The sequence below is a fragment of the Cygnus olor genome, chromosome 1, assembly GCF_009769625.2.
Source record: "Cygnus olor isolate bCygOlo1 chromosome 1, bCygOlo1.pri.v2, whole genome shotgun sequence".
Classification (NCBI taxonomy): domain Eukaryota; kingdom Metazoa; phylum Chordata; class Aves; order Anseriformes; family Anatidae; genus Cygnus; species Cygnus olor.
The window spans coordinates 133,512,590-133,532,171 of NC_049169.1; the positions used below are offsets into that span (position 1 = coordinate 133,512,590).

Below are 19,582 nucleotides of genomic sequence, written 5' to 3' on the forward strand. Positions count from 1 at the left end.
ACTCTCTTTTGCCCCTAGTAATATTGCTATCTTTTCTGGATTCAGGCAGCCTTTTTCAAACACAAATGAGGCATGAGTCCCACCTGCACACTGGATTACGCTGGGACAGAATTGAAACTGGAAGAAACCTTCCAGGTTCTGTTGGGGTAGAAATTTGAAAGCGAGAGTGAAAAAAGGAACTAGAAACAAGAATTTCCAGAGAGAATGGGGACAGCAGGTCAAGAAAGAAAAAGTTGTAAATCAGTGAGTTATGGCAGATAAAAGTAACTGGAGAGAAGATAAAGAAGCCAGAACTGGAAGAGCCTGTACAAAGAAACTAGACATCAAGGGAGTCAGATTCATAAATCAGCGAGGTGTGGTGGGTAAAAGTATCCGTAAAGACAAAGTAGTCAGAACTGGTAGAGCTTGCTCTGACTTGAATAAAAAGCAAGGAAGGAAACTTGAGACCCAGCTGGAATGAAAATTATGGTTTGAAATAAGGAGAAATGTTAGAAGGTTTAAGAAGCTGGAAGGGATATTACAACAATGGATAGACAAAGAAACTGAGGAAAAGAGGTGTGAGAAGTAGGAATATGTGGGATGAAAAAGCTGAGAAGCTATGATTAAAGAAGAAGAAAGGAACTTGTTGGAAAGAGGCTCCAAGTCCACAGAGAAGACTTGGGACTGACAAAAATGAGAAGAGATCAAGATACTGGGGATGAACTAGACTTCAGGTTCCCAATATTGCCCTTCTGTGAGACAGTACAGGTGCAAATATGATTTAAACTCTTTTCTTGCCTGTTCACACACAGGTAAAACACTAATAAGTACATTAGCTATTTTTAACTGCATACGGTACACTTTAAAACCCATTGACCGCACTTTGATGCCAGTGCTTGGGGTTTAGACTTAGCTGACCACACCTAAAGATCCTCACAGCAGCTGAACATTAGATGGTTCATTTCATGGGACACAATCTATGTTCTCTCAGACATGGAAAATACACAAACAAACTTTAAAACACTAAACACAGTTCTGCTTGGCTGGATGCATCTAACCCAACTCTTCCTCAAGTTACCATACTAAGGAAACGGTGTAGCACCTTCTGCAGTGCACTTTTAACCTGTGCAGTAGGTATACCTTTCTTCCCTTAAAGGATAAACACATGTGACTTGTGTCCCATGTGCTGTAAGTTAACACCTAACACACTGATCATTGGAACAACCTAAGTAAGAATCTTACGTTCCTGCTGTTCAGACTGCTAGGGACATTGGAAAGGGTAATGTGTATGTTGGTGACACTTTTACACAGAGTCACACAGATATTCACAGGACCTGCACATTTACTTCACAGAAAGTGCCCTCGGTACTGCAGTAGGCTTCACGTTGTCTGAATAAAATCTAGAAATATACACTCCTGCCACTAATAAAACCATCATTTTACAGGCACCAAGCTAGACGGTTTTGTAAGTATTACAAATAGTAATTCCAAAGTTTAATTCAGCTGATATAAACAAAACATCCCGTGTGTTAATTGGAAGGTACGGAGCTATGGAGAGGGGTATTTTTGAGTATGTATGGGGTCTTTAGTCACCAATGAACAGAAAAAAATAATTTTCCTTTTACAGAGCAGAGTTACTGTTAGAAGCCAGAGTAGCAGCTGTATTTTATTTTCCAGAATTAAATAGTGAAATATTTTAGAACTGAACTAACTACTATTTACCTGAATTTTAAAGAGATCTCAAATCTGGGGTAGAAACTAAAATCAGTAGGATAATAGCTTATTCACTGAAATACATAAGAAAATTAATCACTTTTAAGGTCAAACTTTAATATCTCCAGCTGTATATTTTATATAGCATCTTCATAGAATATTTTAGAATAGAAAATTTATCCTGAAGGAGTATCTGTAGAGGCTCTCACACTTTGGACTGTTTGCTTCCACCTGATAGTGAAGTGAAATCAACAAGGAAACAGAAAAAAAAAAATACAAACAACTGTTATTTCTCTGATGTAGTCTCTCCACAGCAGACTTGCATGCATGTTGAAGGGATGTGCATGAGAAGCAAGAAAAAATGGATGGATGAAATTGAGTGGAACAGACCACAACAAAGAAATATGGAGCAGAGATATGATAAGAATGGAGTTCTGAGAATGCAGAGGTACGTCTGTGTCACACAACAGTGAAAAGTAAGCCAAACACAGAGAGAATGATTACATCAAATCAGATGAAGCTTTCAACTATCCTTGTATTTGTTCTCCAACATCTGCCAATACAAATGTTTACAGAAAGAACACAAGAAACTTGGCAAGCATATTCTTCTAGTAATGTAGCCTACTAGCTTTTGGAAGTCAGTATTTATGGTATTTTGGACAGGAGAATACTCTCCTGTCCAAAACAGGGATTCAGTAGGCCTCTGTGGATGTTTTTTCATGAATTTATTTTAATCAATTTAGAACCAATTAGCATTTCTTGCATTTTTTGTTTTTCATTGAACCAATTTGCTTTTTTTGACTTCCACAACATTCTTTATATGTTGCTTCATTAGGCTTCAGCTTTGAAGGCTTTATATTCTAGATTCATGTGTCAACATTATTGCTTAATTGCGTATAGGACACATAAGTGCAATTTTGAATCTCTGCTTCATTTCCCCAGGGTATAATAGGACTAATAGTACCTCCCGTTTTTACCAAGGTGGCTGCTAAATTGTGTAGATTTAAAAAGGTGCTTTATTTCCTATATTGAAAGTCATATAAGAATTTGGATTTCACACATGCTGTTTCAATCTACAATAATTTAATTACTGCATGTAAACATCCATACATGCATACATAGATGTGTCCATATACACGTCTGCACATGTATGTCAGTATATACACACATATCCTACTTTTTCTACAAATCTTCAAATTACATTATTGGGATTCTAATACATATTTTTTATTTGTATTTTTGTTTAAAAAAATAATAAATGTTTAAGAACCAATGGACGAAAACAAATAATAGATATTATCCATTATTTATTGATATTTCATATGGATTTATTGAACACATCTTTTAAGTTCCAGTTTTCTTAAAAAAAAAACGTTAGCATATCATAGAGAAACTGAAGACTTGTCTTTTTTTTCAAGACAATTGGCTGAAGATATGGCTCACTGTTTCATCCTTATCCTGCATCTCTTACAAGAACGATTATATGAAAATCTTTCAAACTCCTCTTCCCAACCAAATCATCACAGCATTTTTATGTAGCCTGATTAAGCGATTTATCTCTAAAGTACTCTTTTAATATCACAGAACCCTTTGAGAAAATTCTTAATATACTTTATTCTTGAAGGTATAGTATTTTCTGATGAAATAAGCAAGATTTAAAGATATTCACCTCATTAAAAAATGCTGTGCTATCTTTAAGCAGTATGCAAAAAAATGATTTTACCTTACTTAACTGAATGCCAGAGCTCCAAAAATTTCCCTAAGTGTCATAACAACTACACTGTAAACAAATTAGAAGATGACCCTGCCTCCTCTAAAATTCTAAAAGAGAACTCTAAAAATCTGCAGAGAAAATTCCTCAGCTTCAAGAGAAACAAAAGAAAAATTCTTTAAATTTTAACAAATAATAGTATTATATACTATTAATAACTTTCTGTTATTAGTTTAAGATTCATTCAAATGCCTCAGTTAATTCCTCTCTTACAAGCCAGCCATAATCTGTTGCATCTTTTATGTCATAAGACATTGACAAGAAAAGTAAAACTATACCCTTTTGGCCTGTCCTAATGTAAATTAATTTATACAAACAAACACTACTTTGCATCTGCAACAGACTAAGACCATGCAAAAAGTCAGTTATGACATCCTAACTATTAACTTAGCCTCAGATATTATTGCTTTTTTTTTTTTGTACATAATGTACAGAAATGAAAATCTGTAAATTAGTAAAAGCTAACAGAAATTTCACCTAATATGAACTTGGAAAAACATAAGAATAAACAAATATATTTCTTGTTCAAGCATGACTATTAATTGGGTCTGAATCAAATCTAGACAAAGCCACAAAGCCTTCATCAGATCTAAGTTTAGGTATCTTTTAAAAATGATCTCTCAAGGATTTACTAGTTTAATCTCAACTAAATTACAGAACTTAATGTCAGCATCAATAAACATTATTCCTGGTAGTAAATTGTTACCTGAATGGAAGATAAAATTATTTTATTTGTACAATTTATTTGTACAATTATTTTATTTGTAATTTAAAAAAAAAAAAAGCCCAGACTGTATAATTAAAATATGCACATTAGAGCATATACTCTTTACCATGATTAATGTTTAACAACATTCCTTTTGTTAGCCAACTAGTCATTAGAAATTTAGTTTTAACTGTGGGCTCTGGTCAACAGTATAATAAAGGAGAATCATATGACCACACAGGTAGTCATCCTATTTGTCAGTTATCCACCATCCTGAGAGATTTTTTTTTTTAAAGGTTAATCATGAATAACTACTAATGACAGTATCATGCCATTTCCCATAGACAAGTGTTCTAAAAAACTCAAAGAAATCTTTCTGGTTCAGTAATTGCACATTATTAAGATGTGTGAGCATGTATGAAAGAAAGATCTCTGTTCTGTTTTTGCAGTTCACCACTTCAAAAGGATTTTAGGTCAATATTTCTCAGCATGTGTTTCATGTTTAGCTTAAATATATAATACAATACCATTAGATTTTGATGGAACAGAAAGGTAAGAGAGATGAGAGAGCTTCCTTTTTGAAATCCATATCAGCGTCAATATATATTACATGGTAATGACAAAATGTGCAAAGCTGTTGACATACACTATTATTAAAATCTATTTTTACGTGTATGCCTATTAGAATAAGGACTTTATAATGCTACATTAACCAGTGTAATATGACACTTGCTTACATACTTCAAGGGCTTAACTAAAACCCATTCATGTTATCTAGCTTAATGAATAGTTTTGAAAGCTGTTGAATCAGGTTTTTAGTATATACCAGAGCTAGATGATATGTGAAATGGCTGTTTCAATACTGCCTTTTACAGGAGTGCCAAATGGATATGAGAAAGAAGAACGTGTGACAAAAACTTTATACTCTTTTTTTTTTTTCAATAAGTGAGCAGATAAAGATTGTACAGTTCTATAAAATTGTGAGTTTCACAAGCGGAATTAACAGAAGAATTTGGTTATGTCCATTTGAATTGGATTAACACAAAAACCATAAGCATTACCTCATTGACTGGTTAGTCTCTTCATCTTCACCTAAGCACAGCCAAATTGGTCAAATTTCATTCACATTCATAGTCCAAAAATGTTTGATAAGGACAAAAAATAACACACATAATACTGGACTAAGACAGTAAAATCCACCAGTTCACTGCCTTTACATGGACAGTGCACAGATCTGAAGGTTGGTATGTAAGTCCCGATGTAATTGTTTGGAGGGACAGTAAGATAAATGGTCAACCCCTTCCTGAGTTACTCATTGGCATCCTCTGGAGTCTGTCAAGATCAAAGCTTTGGATTTTATAACATAATATTACTGCACTTCCCTCTATCTACAACCACTTTTCTAGTCAAAATGGTTTACTACAGAAATTGATGTGAAATGGCCAGTTAATTTTTCTTTGCTACATAAAGTTAGCAAGTAGCACATCAATAAAATGATCCAGTATGTTATACTGTTTCCAAAATCATGTTCTATTTAAAAAAAAGAGAATCTGTATTTGCATAAATTTGTTCTCAGTGTAAGATTATTATTTTTAAAACAGCTGTATTGTTATTTATGCTTGCATTATGACAGTACTCAAGGAGTCTTAACACAGCTTATTGTACCAGATATAAAAACTGAAAAAAAGGCAGCATTCAGGCAATGTAATTTTACCTGTGTAGAAGTTGAATGTCTAGATGGTGCATACCAACTAGGCACTTATGGTGCAAACCAATCCATCTGAATTTATTCATCTAAGTTATGCATTTAGTCTGAGTTAATTATCTAGGCTTCCTCTCTAATTAATAGGAAGAGACAGGCACCTTAAGAGGATGAGTCAACTCTTCTTAAGATTGGTATAATGAAATGTTGAAAGCGATGTTCATGATCTTTTTCCTCAAAGTAGAAAGAGAGCCTAAACACCTAATTTAGACTAGATGTATATGAACGGAACAAAGTTACATAAAATTAATCTCACCTTGATAGTGGGTTGCCTGTGTGCACTCACTACAAAATACAAGGGGAAAAAAAATAACAAAAAAAACACCTTTGTGTAATAAACAACCACTATACTCTTCCATTAATATAATGTGCTCTACCAACCTTATTGGTGTAACAGTTTCTTACTCTGTGTAATACCACTGAAGTATGAGAACTAGGGACAATTCATGAGTTTTAGCTGCAAAATTTTTCTCCAAGGGAGGCATGTAACTAGTTTTCCTTCCCAGAGTGTATAGTAATCTGATGAATATTCTTAAACACCCTATTCTTTCATTACTCTCAATTAAAAATAAATAAATAAATAAAATTGATATGAGTGATTACATCCAACAGCAAGGATTATTTTATAAAATACTGGTAATTTAATCTCTGAATAAAGTCTGCTATAGCTGGCCCTGTATTTAAGTTACAATCATGAGTGTGATCAGACAAATAAACTGTATCTCTGACAGACTTCTGACAGAACAGAAATTACATTCCCTGCTGTTACCTGAGCCAGATGATATTTCAAGGAAGCTGTTGTCAGAGGTGACCAACCAAATGACTGTGAGTGTTACCTGATTGTGGTTCACGGCCTCCTCCGTGCTGCCTTCTTGCCTTCATGCTACACAGGCATGGGAAAACCAAAGCAGCCTGTGACCAGCCAGCCACTGCTAGAGCTGATTACCTTCTTTCACAAGGTCCTTGTCACAAAAGAATAAAACACCTTAGCTCCTGACATATGACAAGAACAAGTGTGTGATTGTGCATGGGCACTGTCCAGCGATTCATGTGGAAAGGATACCTTTTAGTCATGTCACTGGGATACAACTACCCCATGCCCAAGTATCACACGTGTCCCTCTAACCCCCATCACACTATGGGGGATGTGCTCATTCTGGCTATGGTGGTGCACATGTTCTTTGTGTCATGTCAGGTGTAGGAGGAAGGAAAACAGCAGTGCACCTGTCATATAATATATAGATATAGATATGTTGATCGTTTGATGGTGAAAAGCATACTGTAACCAGCCCTTGCATTTCTCCATTGTTCAATCCGTCCCATTGCAAAGACTAATCACTACTGTATTAAAAGGTATCTACAGTAATCAAGAAGAAATGGTTGTGTCTAGGTGGCCATGTTTTGGTGGGGCGGAGGGGCTGCAGGGTGGCCTCTGTGAGAACTGAATAAGGGCTGCCCCAGCTCCAGCCAGCTCTGAAACGTGGTCCTCACTGTGGGACACAGCTGAGCCCATCAGCCACACTGGTGGTGCCTCTGGGAAACATATTTAAGGACAATAAATACTGAGGGGGAGAAAACAGGGAGAGAATGGGGAGAGGAGAGAAGAGGAGGAGGAGGAGGGAACAACATGGTCAGAGCAATAGGAGATGCTCTATTATGCCCGAGCAGGTACAGGCCCAAAGGGTCCACAACCCATGGAGAACCCACATCAGATCTTAGGAAAAGAGTGAGAAACACGGAGTGGCAGAAAGAAAATGCTATGCACCAGTGTCATCCTCCTGCACCACCCACTGCCTCTCTGAAGGGACTGGGTGCAACCTGCAACAAGGGAAGGGGAGAGGTGTCTGGAGCGAAGAAGACTAGAAAGGGGGAGGAGAAGAATCTGAAGTGAGGATGAGCCAGGGAAAGTGGAAGGAAAGTATTTTCCCTAAGTGTTTAAATGTTTTTCCTTCTTTTTTGTTTCCCCATGCTCCAATTAAATTAATAAATAGATCCAATGGCAAATTTTTGATAACTAAAATTTTCTTTCCTATGATTCAATCCATTCAGATTACAAAAGCAAGCCTTTTACCAGAGATAGAAATGGCAAAGCTTTTTAAATTAAAAATAAATCTGTCTGAGATCAGCTGATGTATGGTGTTTCTGGTGTAAGCAGGAGGCTCATGACATTAAAAAATAGCTTTTCCTTTCTCTTCATTTGCACAAGTGAGAAGTATGAAGAAAAGGTTAAGTGCAACACCTTATTGATGACCAAAATTATTCTCTTAAATTTCTAGGACAAAGGAAAACGTATTTTTTTGTTACTTTGGTCACAAAACTAATTCAGAAATTATGTGTTTTTATTTCTGTAATAGAACAAATATTAAGGGACTGATGTATCCTCATTCTGCAAATAGTCATGAATATGTCTCTAGAAAAACTGTTTGGAATTTTTTTGATGGTATACTTTCTAGTAAAGTAAAATAAAAATATAATACAGAAAAAAAAAGTATGTCACAAATTAAAAATGAAATTGTTCTTTTTTATTTTTACACTTAGAAAAAAAAGGTCTATTTAGCATTTACAAGGTGAAACCAAACCTATTCTGTTGTTCTTTTGGGCAGGGAGATATTTTTACTATGTTATTTTGAGCAGGCCTAAAAGATCAGCCCAAACCCCCAAATTTTTATGACCTAATGCAGAATTAGAACAAAGAGATCAGAATTATTCATCATTATTTTTATTCTGCCATGGTGACAAAAAAAACACTTCAGAAACATAAAAAAAAAATAATAAAAAACTAGTAAGATGGCAAGCCACTTTCTAACCAGCTCTAATACAGAGATACTTCAGCAGCATTATTCATTGTAAATACTGAACAGCTTTAAAATTAAATCCTAGTATTGGAAAACAGATTTAGAAACAAAAGGTAAAGATCATGAAGTTAGGAAGTCTTAAACTAGGAATATATTTATCCTTGAAAGAAGACCTGTGCAATTAGGAAAAGAAGAATTATGAGCTGGATAGTTCTTACATAGCAGCCTGATTGCAAGCTACATAGATCAGTTTCTTCTCCTAAAAAATGTGCAAGCCAAGTGGCAAAGGCATTAATAAAATAATGCATATATATTAGTCAACTTTTTTTCCAGGCCTTAAAGATTTAAACCTTTACTAATTTCAGAAGCAAAAGAGCAGCTGACTTAGTCCCCCATCAAGAAAAATAAAATAAAATAATAAATAAATAAATAAATAAATAAATAAATAAACAAACAAACCTTGTGAATATACTTGGCTTGGCAAAATATCTGATGGACACTTTAAACATAGGATTAGGCAACAGTTAGAATTAATGTCTTAAAAACAAGGATATCTGAAATACTAAATAATTCTACAGCTAAAAATATCTGCTTATAATACTAGAAGAAGCTAAGTGGTTTCTGAAAGTCTGACTTAAAAAAAAATCTTGATCAAACAGCATAGAAATATGTATATTGTATTTCAGTAATATAGGATGAAAAGTCATGTAAGCCATAAAGTATCAAGATTTCTTCTGTGTCCCCCCCAAGTAAATTCTTGCTCCTTCCTCCCCTCCCCATTCTTTCTCCCTTTCTTTTCTCTGAATTTTATTCCCTCTTTCATAAAGACGGTAGAAAACTTTAAAATTAAAACAGAACATCATCCCTTTGCACATATGACCTAAGAGGCAAAATCCCAACACAACAGACTGAATGAAAATGATCATTAGCTCAAGACTATATTAATTCACTTCATTTTCACCTTATTTTGTATGACATTTTAAGACCATAAAGAAATATAAAAAGTTATCCAAATGGGCATTTTTTTTTCATTTTCTTGTGGTACATCATTATTAAATTTCTTTTAACATTTGAACAGTTTCTCAATAATAGCTCCAGGGGTCTCATTATCTTCTGGCCTGCACTGGAGCATGCTGCAAGTATGTTTGAAATGAACAACATACTTTTTTAATCATATCAGAATGTCTGTAAGTAAGTTTTTATAAGTAAGGACATTTTCTGCACTCTGCATAGGAATGATGCATAGTTTTGTTTTTAAAGGATGGATTCTGTTTATCAGTGAAAAAGAACATATAATACTTTGTCCAACATGCATTTTTCAGGACTAGTATTTTACTGTTACTATTAGACAACTGCTATAATAGACAACATATTCAGTTGTCTATTATAATAATTGATATGAACTGGAGATGTGACTCTTCCTAAGACTAACTTTTGTAAATGACTAATCCATATCTATCAGCTCCTTATTTTCTTCATCATAGCTGCCAGTTCTGTCAGAAGTGTGGTATGTAAAAGTTACACACACACACACAAACCTAACAAGTAGCATTCTAATTTACTGATTTAGACTTTAATACTTCTAATTAAGCACATTTTGTAACACCAGGGATTCTGGAAGAAAGCATGTTCGCATGCAAACACCAGTCTGGTTAGTTTAGGACGATGTCAGAGAAAAACAGGTGTGTGAGCTCTGGGCCCTAAGATTTCCTTCTGAGTATGGCTAATCAACTGATTCTTTAGCATGGCAGAAAAAAAAAAAAAAAAAAAAAGAACAAGACATCTTTACACTGTTGCCTTTTAATTTCAAACAGTTGTCAAGGAAGCAAAAAATCCAAGGCCATTATCATACTGAATCTGAAGCAGTTCACACTCACATCTGCGCAGCCCAAAGTGCCACAGCCACAATTCCTATTAAGCACTTCTCAGCAAACCATCTCAAATGTTCTGACTGCTCCAATCCTTCTTCTCACCCTAAACTAATTTGCTTTCATTCCTCTTCGTCCCCAAAATCCTTTTACAAAATCAAGGTAACTATTCTGCAATCCTACTTCCTAAACCATGTCCTTATTTCTCCAAATCCCTTCCCACTCAAGAACCCAATATTACTGTGCCATTGATACAGACTGAGACTGAATACCTTCTGGATGCAGCTGCTTGAATCCTCCAATTTTGCTTGCCCAGGCACTGCTATTACCACTGGCACTCTACCATTACTACTCTTGATGCTGCTGCTCCTCCCTGCTTGCCGTCTCCACAACTTTTCTCCCCACCACGTACGCCCTTCCACTGGGCAGCAGTATGCAGTGCTTCCTATTGGCTACTGTGGCTCTCCAGGTATTAGAACAGCCTCAGCTGCTGGTCTGACAGGGACTGAACACCCAGATACTGGACCACACTTCCTGAAGTCCACCTGGAGAGTACCCTAAGGGCGGAAGCAGAAAATATGTTTGTGAGAAAACAGGACGTATAGAACCTGTATTATTAATGAGTCATTGCAATACTGCATAGCAAGCAATACATGTGGTCAGATTCTGCTCAACATGTGTTTTGGTTAAATGGGCTTCTCCTCTTTCATCTTCCTTCCTTCTCATCTCAAGTGCCTGCCCACATGTAGTCCTTCTGTAGAAACCTGGCAGGCACAACCTATTCAGAAGCTATGAAATTTTCCTTACCTTCTTTCTTTCTCTATCATTCTTTGTCATCCTCTCTATCTCAGTGATTCTTCTTATGCATACTGTCTTCTTAGTAACTGTGTTTACCCCCAGTTAGCAGGTTGGATGTGTATGAGATTACAAAGGGAGAGATTAGATTTACTATCACTTAAAAAATTATAGTTAAGTCTTAAACATTTCCACATTTGAATCAGAGATTTTGTGAGATTATAATGCACATAAACCAAGGTCACTTCAGAACTACAAGCTTATTTCAAAACCTAGCCACCTCCAAAACTATTTAACAATTTATTTCCACTGGATCCTGAAACAGACTCTGTAATCAAAATTACATACACTTTTAACATTACTTTTTAAACAACTAGAGCTTAAGTGGTAAGAAAAAATCCACTGTTGTACTGCTGGAATATGTTCTAGTTCACAAGGACCCTACTTTATTTTTCAGTCAAAATGCTTTCACAATTCAAGTAAAGCTCATATTCTTTTTAACCCACTCTAGGCAGGAAATGTTCCACTCCACTGAAATAATGAAGTGCATTTTGTTGAAAAATAATTTGCCATTATATTTGATAGTACCTTACAGACAAGAAAAGACAGTATTAGTATTCCTTTTTCTTTCTTATATAAAATACATTGCATTAAGCTAATGAGGAAAAGACAACACTGCATGTTATTACTTCACATAATTGCTAATTTCCTGTCATGAAGAATTTGCTTTGAGCTGTGAAAGAATATGAGCTCCAACTATAGATGAACTCAAAGTTTACAATGAAAAATATATATATATGACAGACGTGGGAGTGGAAGGGGCATTTTACCTTGCAGCACGGAATGGTTTCTGTTTCTGCCTCTAGTTTTCACACAAGATGTCTGTTCTCTTATTATTGGCAAATGGGTGCAAAGTCCAGTCACGTGAACTGAAACACAAGGGTGGAGGGGGAGAAAAAAGGACAACACTGAAAAATTATAATGTCTTGTTATACAACACCTATGCTGCTTTTTGGTAAGAAACTACTTCACTAGTAGGGAACAATTTCAATGTGTTTTCATAATGCATATACACACAGGCCTAACCAAGAACCCATTTTAACTTGTTGCTGAAGACTTTCTGTCAGGCTTTTCAAATGCTACTGACATTGCATCTGTACTGTCTGGCTGGGATGGAGTTAACTTTCCCTGCAGCAGCCCATACAGCGCTGTGCTCTGCACTTGTAGCTAGAACGGCAGTGGTATCACACCAGTGTTGTGTCTATTGCTGAGCAGTGCTGGCACAGCATCAGGACTCCCTCCAACCTCCCAAGAGCCAGCAGGCTGGGGGTGGGCAAGAGGTGGGGAAGGGACACCACCAGGGCAGCTGACCTAAACAAACCTAAGGGATATTCCATGCCCTATGACATCACACTCAGCAATAAAAAGTGGGAAAGGGGAAGGAGAGGGGGGCTCTCGTCTGTCCTCCCAAACAGCTGCTACGCATATTGAGGCCCTGCTTCCTGGGACATGGCCAAACATCGGTCGTTGATGGGAAGTAGAGAGTAATTTCTTAGTAATTTCTTTTCTCTCTCTCTGTGCTTCTGCGCGGCTTTTTTTTTTTTCCCTCTTCCTTTTCCTTAATTCAATTATCCTTATCTCAACCCATGATTTTTTTTTTTAATTATTTTTTTCCCCAGCATACTGTCTTCTTCCCCTCTTCTTCTAAGGAGGAGGAGTGTGAGAGCGGTTGTGGTGGAGTTCAAGGTAAAACCACCAAACCATCATATGCAAGAATAGCAGGTATGTTTCTGCCTTCTGTACACATGGTAAACATTTCTGGAGAATACCTATGTAGCAATGTTTTAAAAAAAAAAAGTATTAAAACACCTTTATAAGCGTAATTTCAGATCAGTGATTTTCAAGCTCTTCCACTGGGGTGCTATTAAGAAATTCTCTGCACATAAATACTGTACTCCTCAGCCATCCTGTTCTGCTTACCATGCATTCTTTTAGAAACAATATGTGATCCCAGAAAATGACTACTCACAGGAAGCCCAAGAACGCTAATATGAAAAATCATTCATTTAGCTGTGAAAAGTGGTAGTTAGTTTATGTATTATCCTTCTCCACCTACCCCAATCTATTTATTTTTAACAAGGAAATTTTATCAGGAAGAGAAAGACAGATGTCCAAAGACATGTGACAACCACTGCCAACGAAGCACCTGAATTTACAGACCTTGCATTCTAAATACAATTTTTTTTTTTTTTTTTTTAAGGCAAAATACTGAAGCTAACTAAATGACTGGGAGAAATCAAATTGAAACAATGTTTTATGAAAAGATCCCTGACTGGATTTATTGGAATCTAGTGCAAGGACAGAGCATTTGGATCTAGTGTCAGGAAAGAGCTGCAGTGAGCCAGACCTTTTGACTCAGCTCATCAAAAAATCTCTACCAATGTTTTAAAAGATTAGGTTCAAACTTAAACAAGACTAAGTGTTCATTTACTAGGGAAAGTACATCTTTGTGAAAACAAAGCACGATAAAGATCACTCCTGTGTTAGACTGGTTGAATGATGGTGCACATTTAAATGCTTTTACTGACATAAATCTATTAATACCAACTAATTTTTAACAGGGATTCAAATGAAAAACACCAATAACAGAACTAAAAATTGGACAAAGGGAGATTTTCTGTAAACGTCTCTTATCTCTGCATTATTTTTTCTTTCATGGTAAAATCCAAGGAACATAGCTAATTTTAGAAGATAGTTTTGAAAGTCATAGACATCTAGAATGAAAAGATACAGTTCTACTTTTCCTAGTGACTGGTTGCAAAAGGGTATTCATTGCGCAGCAAATCTTCAGTTAAAAACAGTGAAAAATACTTTGATCCATTCAGTCTTTGGATCAGTTTGAGAACACCAGTAATAAGTTTTACTTGAGAAATTTTATAACCATGTAGTTATCCTGAAGGACTGTAGGACAATCTTTATATAAAAAGAATTTCTGAAACTTGTGGATTGCATACAACTTTGTGCAGTTCTGAGGATGTCACAACAGCTTTTATGTATGACACTCAGCGATGTGTTCTAATGATTTTGGCATTTTCTTTTTCATGTTTGTGCTTAACTTTAGTTAAGAGTTAGAGACAGAAGTTCAACTAGTAGAACATACTGGCTGTGTCATGTAAGAATAAAGACTGTATCCTAGACTACACAAACAGAAGTATTGCCAGCAGGTCAAGGGAAGAAATTCTCCCCCTTTACTCTATCCTCATGGGACCCCACCTGGAAGTACTGAATCTAGCTCTGGGGCCCCCAGTACAAGAAAGGCATTGACTTATTAGAACGCGTTTAGAGAAGGACCATGAAGATGATCCAAGGGTTGAAGCACCTCTCTTATGAAGACAGGCTGAGAGAGCTGGGGTTGTTTAACCTAGAAAATAGACGGCAACAGAGACCTTACTGAAGGCCTTCAATACATAAATGGGGCTTATGGAAAAGATGGTGAAAGACTTTTCCTGGTTTCAAATTGAAAGAGGCTAGATTTAAATTAATATTATAAAGAAAAAAATTGTAAGGGTGGTTAAGCACTGGAAATGATTGTATAAAGAGGTTGTGGATGCCCCATCCTGAGAAGTACTCAATGTCAAGTTGGATGGTACTTTGGGCAACATGATCCAGTATAACGTTTTCCTGTTTTTGGCAGGGGTGCTGGAGCCAGATGATCTTTAGAAGCCCCTTCCAACCCAAACCATTCTGTGATTCTATGATCCAGGTTTTGTAGTCACTGTAGACACAGTTTCTGACTATGAAATACTTGTCTAGGTTACCTCAAGTCACACATAGAACAAGACCCTTAAAAAACTGAGGGCTTAAACAGACAGGAAAATATATTTCACTGAATATACTAGACAACTTATTTTATCATATTACCTGGACAAGTTGGAAAAAGCAGATGAATGTGTAGATCCCCACCCTTTGTCAGGTCTTTCAAGAAGCAGCAAACACCCAGCTAAATGAAACAACTGAAAACTGCAAGCAGGCAAGGGTTTACTTAATTTCTACCCACTTTAAAATGCAGATAGTGTGGATTCCACCCCAGAAGATGCAAGTAAAGAATCACTGACAACAGTGCCATCTACTGAGAGAAGCTCTATGCTTCCTGAAGCACATAGACTCCTCAGAGCTCTGCAACTCAAGAATACAGCCTAACCCTACCTCATTTCATGACTGCAACTCAAGGTGGCTACTGTCTGGGTGGCACATCCTACTTAATTGGGATATACAGCCATCTTAATATTACAAGTCTTGTTAATAGCCTTTGGAAAATTGCGTTAGCCTACTTTTGCCCGATGAGGGCATAATTATTGGCCTAAAAAAGAAAGATAATTTAAAAACTATAAAAAGAGTATGGAGTCAAGTTGTCAAAGCTGGTCATTAATATAATATAATACCCATTACTTATTGCTTGGAGCAGCCACTAGTCTAAATGATACACGCATCATTTCTGAAACGGTGATACAACAGTTCATTCTGTAATACACTTTCTTTCAGGTAGCTGCCTCATCAGGCTGGCAAGATAATCATTTCTCATACTTAAAATACACACAGAAAAATCTTTAAAACTCTACGAAGACATATTAAATTCTTCATGGGGTAGACATGTTGCCACTGATCGCTTTCAGTGGAGTATAATAGCAAATATTCTTAATGAGAATTAAGCTAAAAGTGATCCATGAAGAAAATTTTAAATTGAGTAAGTGAAAACAAAGGTTTTTAGCTTTTGAAAGGAAACAGCAAATAATGAAAGAAACAGCAGGAAATATACAGTCTAAATAAAGACTGTAATGATATAATAAATTTGCTTTAATTCTGAACTATATTTGCACTAAAATGTGTAAAATAAATAACATGTTTTAGAATCCATTCTGCCCACTGATCATAATGGCATCAATGGTTTGATCATGAACATTCTTTAATGATCTCTCCCTCCTGCTTTTCTAAAATATATATAAACTTGGTCATAATAAAAGACCACAGATTATTTTTTGGTGAACTACATCTGCAGTAACATTCATAGAGCAGTTAGCTGAAAACTTGATTGGCCTCAAAATAGCCTCCCTGTGTCATAAAGAAAGGCTCCAGCACCTGCTCTCTCCCTTCATCTTTCAATTTCTACAATATTTTTCTTCATGTGAACTACAGTTCCTACAGACTTTTCTTCTTGTCAAAGAATCCCCTGGTGCTAATTTATTTATTTATTTATTTGCTGCCATGATAAACTCTGCATTGGAGAGCACAGGGTCAAAGATACAAGATGGAAAAAGGATTAGTCAAAGCATTTGACTGAGATCAAAATGGGGAACAGCCTAACTAAGAAGCAGTAGTAACAAATATTCCTGAGAATTACAAATCATTCATTAGTGAACAAAATAAAATTACGGCAGAAACGGTAATTCAGTTCCTGTGTTAATTCAAAGGAATGCTGTATCTGGATCTAAGAAGGCAGCCTATTAGTGGAAGGCGACCTTTCTATTTTTCACTTCTAAAACCCATGGTTGCAAAACTTGACCTATCTAAGTGCTGGACTTCTAATGATACAGAAAAACTAGAATCCTGAAGAGCAATCAAAATGCTAAAAGCTTCAGAAAGAATAATTTACGAGGAAAGGTTAAAGGGATGAAGTTTGTTAAATCCTCCAAAAAAGAACAGAATGACAATGGGCTAAGTAGGGCAACAAAAATGGTGAAGGGTCTGGAGGGCATAGACGTATGAGCGGCTGAGGCCCCTTGATGTGTTCAGCCCAGAGCAGAGCATGCTGAGGGGAGGCCTCATGGCGGCCTGCAGCTTCCTCACGAGGGGAGCGGAGGGGCAGGCGCTGAGCTCTGCTCTCTGGGGACAGCGACAGGACCCGAGGGAACAGCATGGAGCTGGGACAGGGGAGGGTCAGGCTGGGTGTTAGGAAAAGGTTCTTCACCCAGAGGACAGTCAGGCACTGGGACAGTCTCCCTGGGGCAGTGGTCACAGCACTGAGCCTGCCGAAGTTCAAGGAGCATTTGGACAACGCTCTCAGACAGACGGTCTTATTTTTGGGTGGCCCTCTAAAGCCAGGAGTTGGACCTGATGATCCTCATGGGTCCCTTCCAACTCAGGATGTTTTTTGATTCCAGAAAATGACACATTGAAAATCTGAGAAAATTTTAGGCAAATGGCTACTCTGGACAGACGTTTTAAGCATATACAATTCTGTCTCAATGCAAAGAATTCGGCTAGATCTTGAATGGAAATCTAGGAACCTTTCAGTCCCACAGTGCCACTGTGGGCAAGCCTTCACTTGGCAGAACCCAAGACAAAATGTCTGAGATGCACTTAGAGGGTTTGGCCGAGGGGCAAGTCAGGTTCTCACCAGCTTGACAGCATGGAGATATAAAGGTCCCTGACACGGACCCCTCATGTCTAGCTGTATAGGTATCTACAAGCAGTGCTTCCTGTTTCACAAAGGTTTTATGAAAACAAGCATCCATTATTGACCTTCTGCTAACAAAATTTTACTTCAAACTATGAAATAGGAAATAATGCTACATCGTTTTCTAATTTATTGGTTTTTAAACTCCACACAGAACCCAATTCCTCAAGGCACAGAAACATTTGTTTAACTTAAATTAGGCACACAACCTAATGAAGGGACTATTTCCTCACCTGATCATTAGTGCCCTACATGCCTGTGCTCACAAAGCATATTTGGTGTCGGCTGTCCACAACAGCGTTTTGGAGTATATTGTCAGGGCGTGTTTGTATGTTTCCATATGTAGGGAGGAAGAGAGGGCAGTAGCTTCAGAGGAAAAAGAGGCATTCCCAACATGGAATTATGACTTCGTTGGGCTGTATGCTAACTCCTGCAACTAAAAAAAAAGTTGCGACTCCCCTAGCCAAGAACAGCGGATATATTTTATATAGCTCAGCTTCAATACCAACTCAAGGAGCTGGCTAACTTGCTTGACACTACCCCTTCCCTTCCCACCATTTCAATTCCTCGATCAGAGTTGCTCCTTCACATGGTCCAGAATGGTGTTATGGCTTTTGTCTAGATAGATCTAGATACTTAGACCAGTAAAATCACTTCAGAAAAAGAAATGCTGTGTACCGTAGTACAACAGCTGGCCTCCAACATTCTCCTGTTCTACCTAGGTTGACTGTTTACCCCTGAACACATAGGCGTTCTTGGCTGAGTGTCAGCTAGCTCATTTTTGTCTTCTGCGTAGATACAAAATCATAAGGGTTTGCACTCAGAATACAAAAACAACCTGTGGAGATTCAACTCTCCTGCTTGTTGCATGCTGAGTGGGATACACACATATAAAACCTGCATCTGGAACATGACATATCAGTGCATCAGAAAGCTTTCAACCCAGAAAACACAGTTCGTTCTCCCTCAACCTTTGATGATGTTGAACTTAGGAACTTAGAACTGAAAGGGACCACTGGAAGGGTGTATGCATATAGTTCCAGCTTATTCCAGACAACCAAGTGATAGATGTTTTGCTCAGGAGGGTTGATGGAATACATGTTCTGTGTGGCAATACATTTGTTTTCCTATCACCTGTAGCAATCGAACTGCAGTAAAATGAAAAAATATAGCCATAAAATTCACATGCAGACAAAGAAAACCAAAAGCACAGTGTTTTAGGCTCCTGCAATAATGTAAAGTTAGATAAATAAAAAAAATGCCCTTAACTCATTGGAAAATCAGAAGATACAACAGTTCGAACTTTATGTTGGTACGCATTCTCTTCTGCCTTAATCCTTCTGATAGTTCAAGGCTAAGCAGGACCCACCCATTAAATATCTAGGATTTCAGTGACAACGACACTGATGATTATTTGCACATTTTGCCCATATGCAGACATTATTTTACTGAAAGACCAAAAATTATGTTAAAAGGCTAAATCATGGGCCACGTAATATAAAGGAGCAAAAATTATTCTCTGACTTTAATGGAAACAACAAATGATCCTGAAGCATGACATTAAATTTTCATTTCCCCGCTTCTGAATCTGTTCATTCTGTTGTGAATTCCCATCAATAAGTATAAAAATTGACACCTAAAAGTATCTTAGATATCTTGTTCCTTTGTGTGTGCTTGGTTGGCTCTTCTGGAATTTCACCCTTCATTGCTGCTTAAAAACCTTATTATGGTCCCTCATT

At 36.9% G+C, this 19,582-nt stretch overlaps 1 protein-coding gene and 1 long non-coding RNA gene across 2 annotated transcripts in view; one reads left to right on the top strand and one right to left on the bottom strand.

Moving 5' to 3' along the window:
• The window catches only part of STS (steroid sulfatase), a 109,596-nt gene extending 97,040 nt beyond the window's left edge, over positions 1-12,556 (bottom strand). The window contains 3 exon segments of the mRNA XM_040534159.1: positions 11,402-11,478; positions 12,220-12,318; positions 12,537-12,556. Of these exon segments, the coding sequence (XP_040390093.1) occupies positions 11,402-11,421 (20 nt within the window). The 5' untranslated portion in view covers positions 11,422-11,478; positions 12,220-12,318; positions 12,537-12,556.
• LOC121058537 overlaps positions 1-19,582 on the top strand; it is a 256,855-nt gene that overhangs the window by 81,277 nt on the left and 155,996 nt on the right. The window lies entirely within an intron of this gene.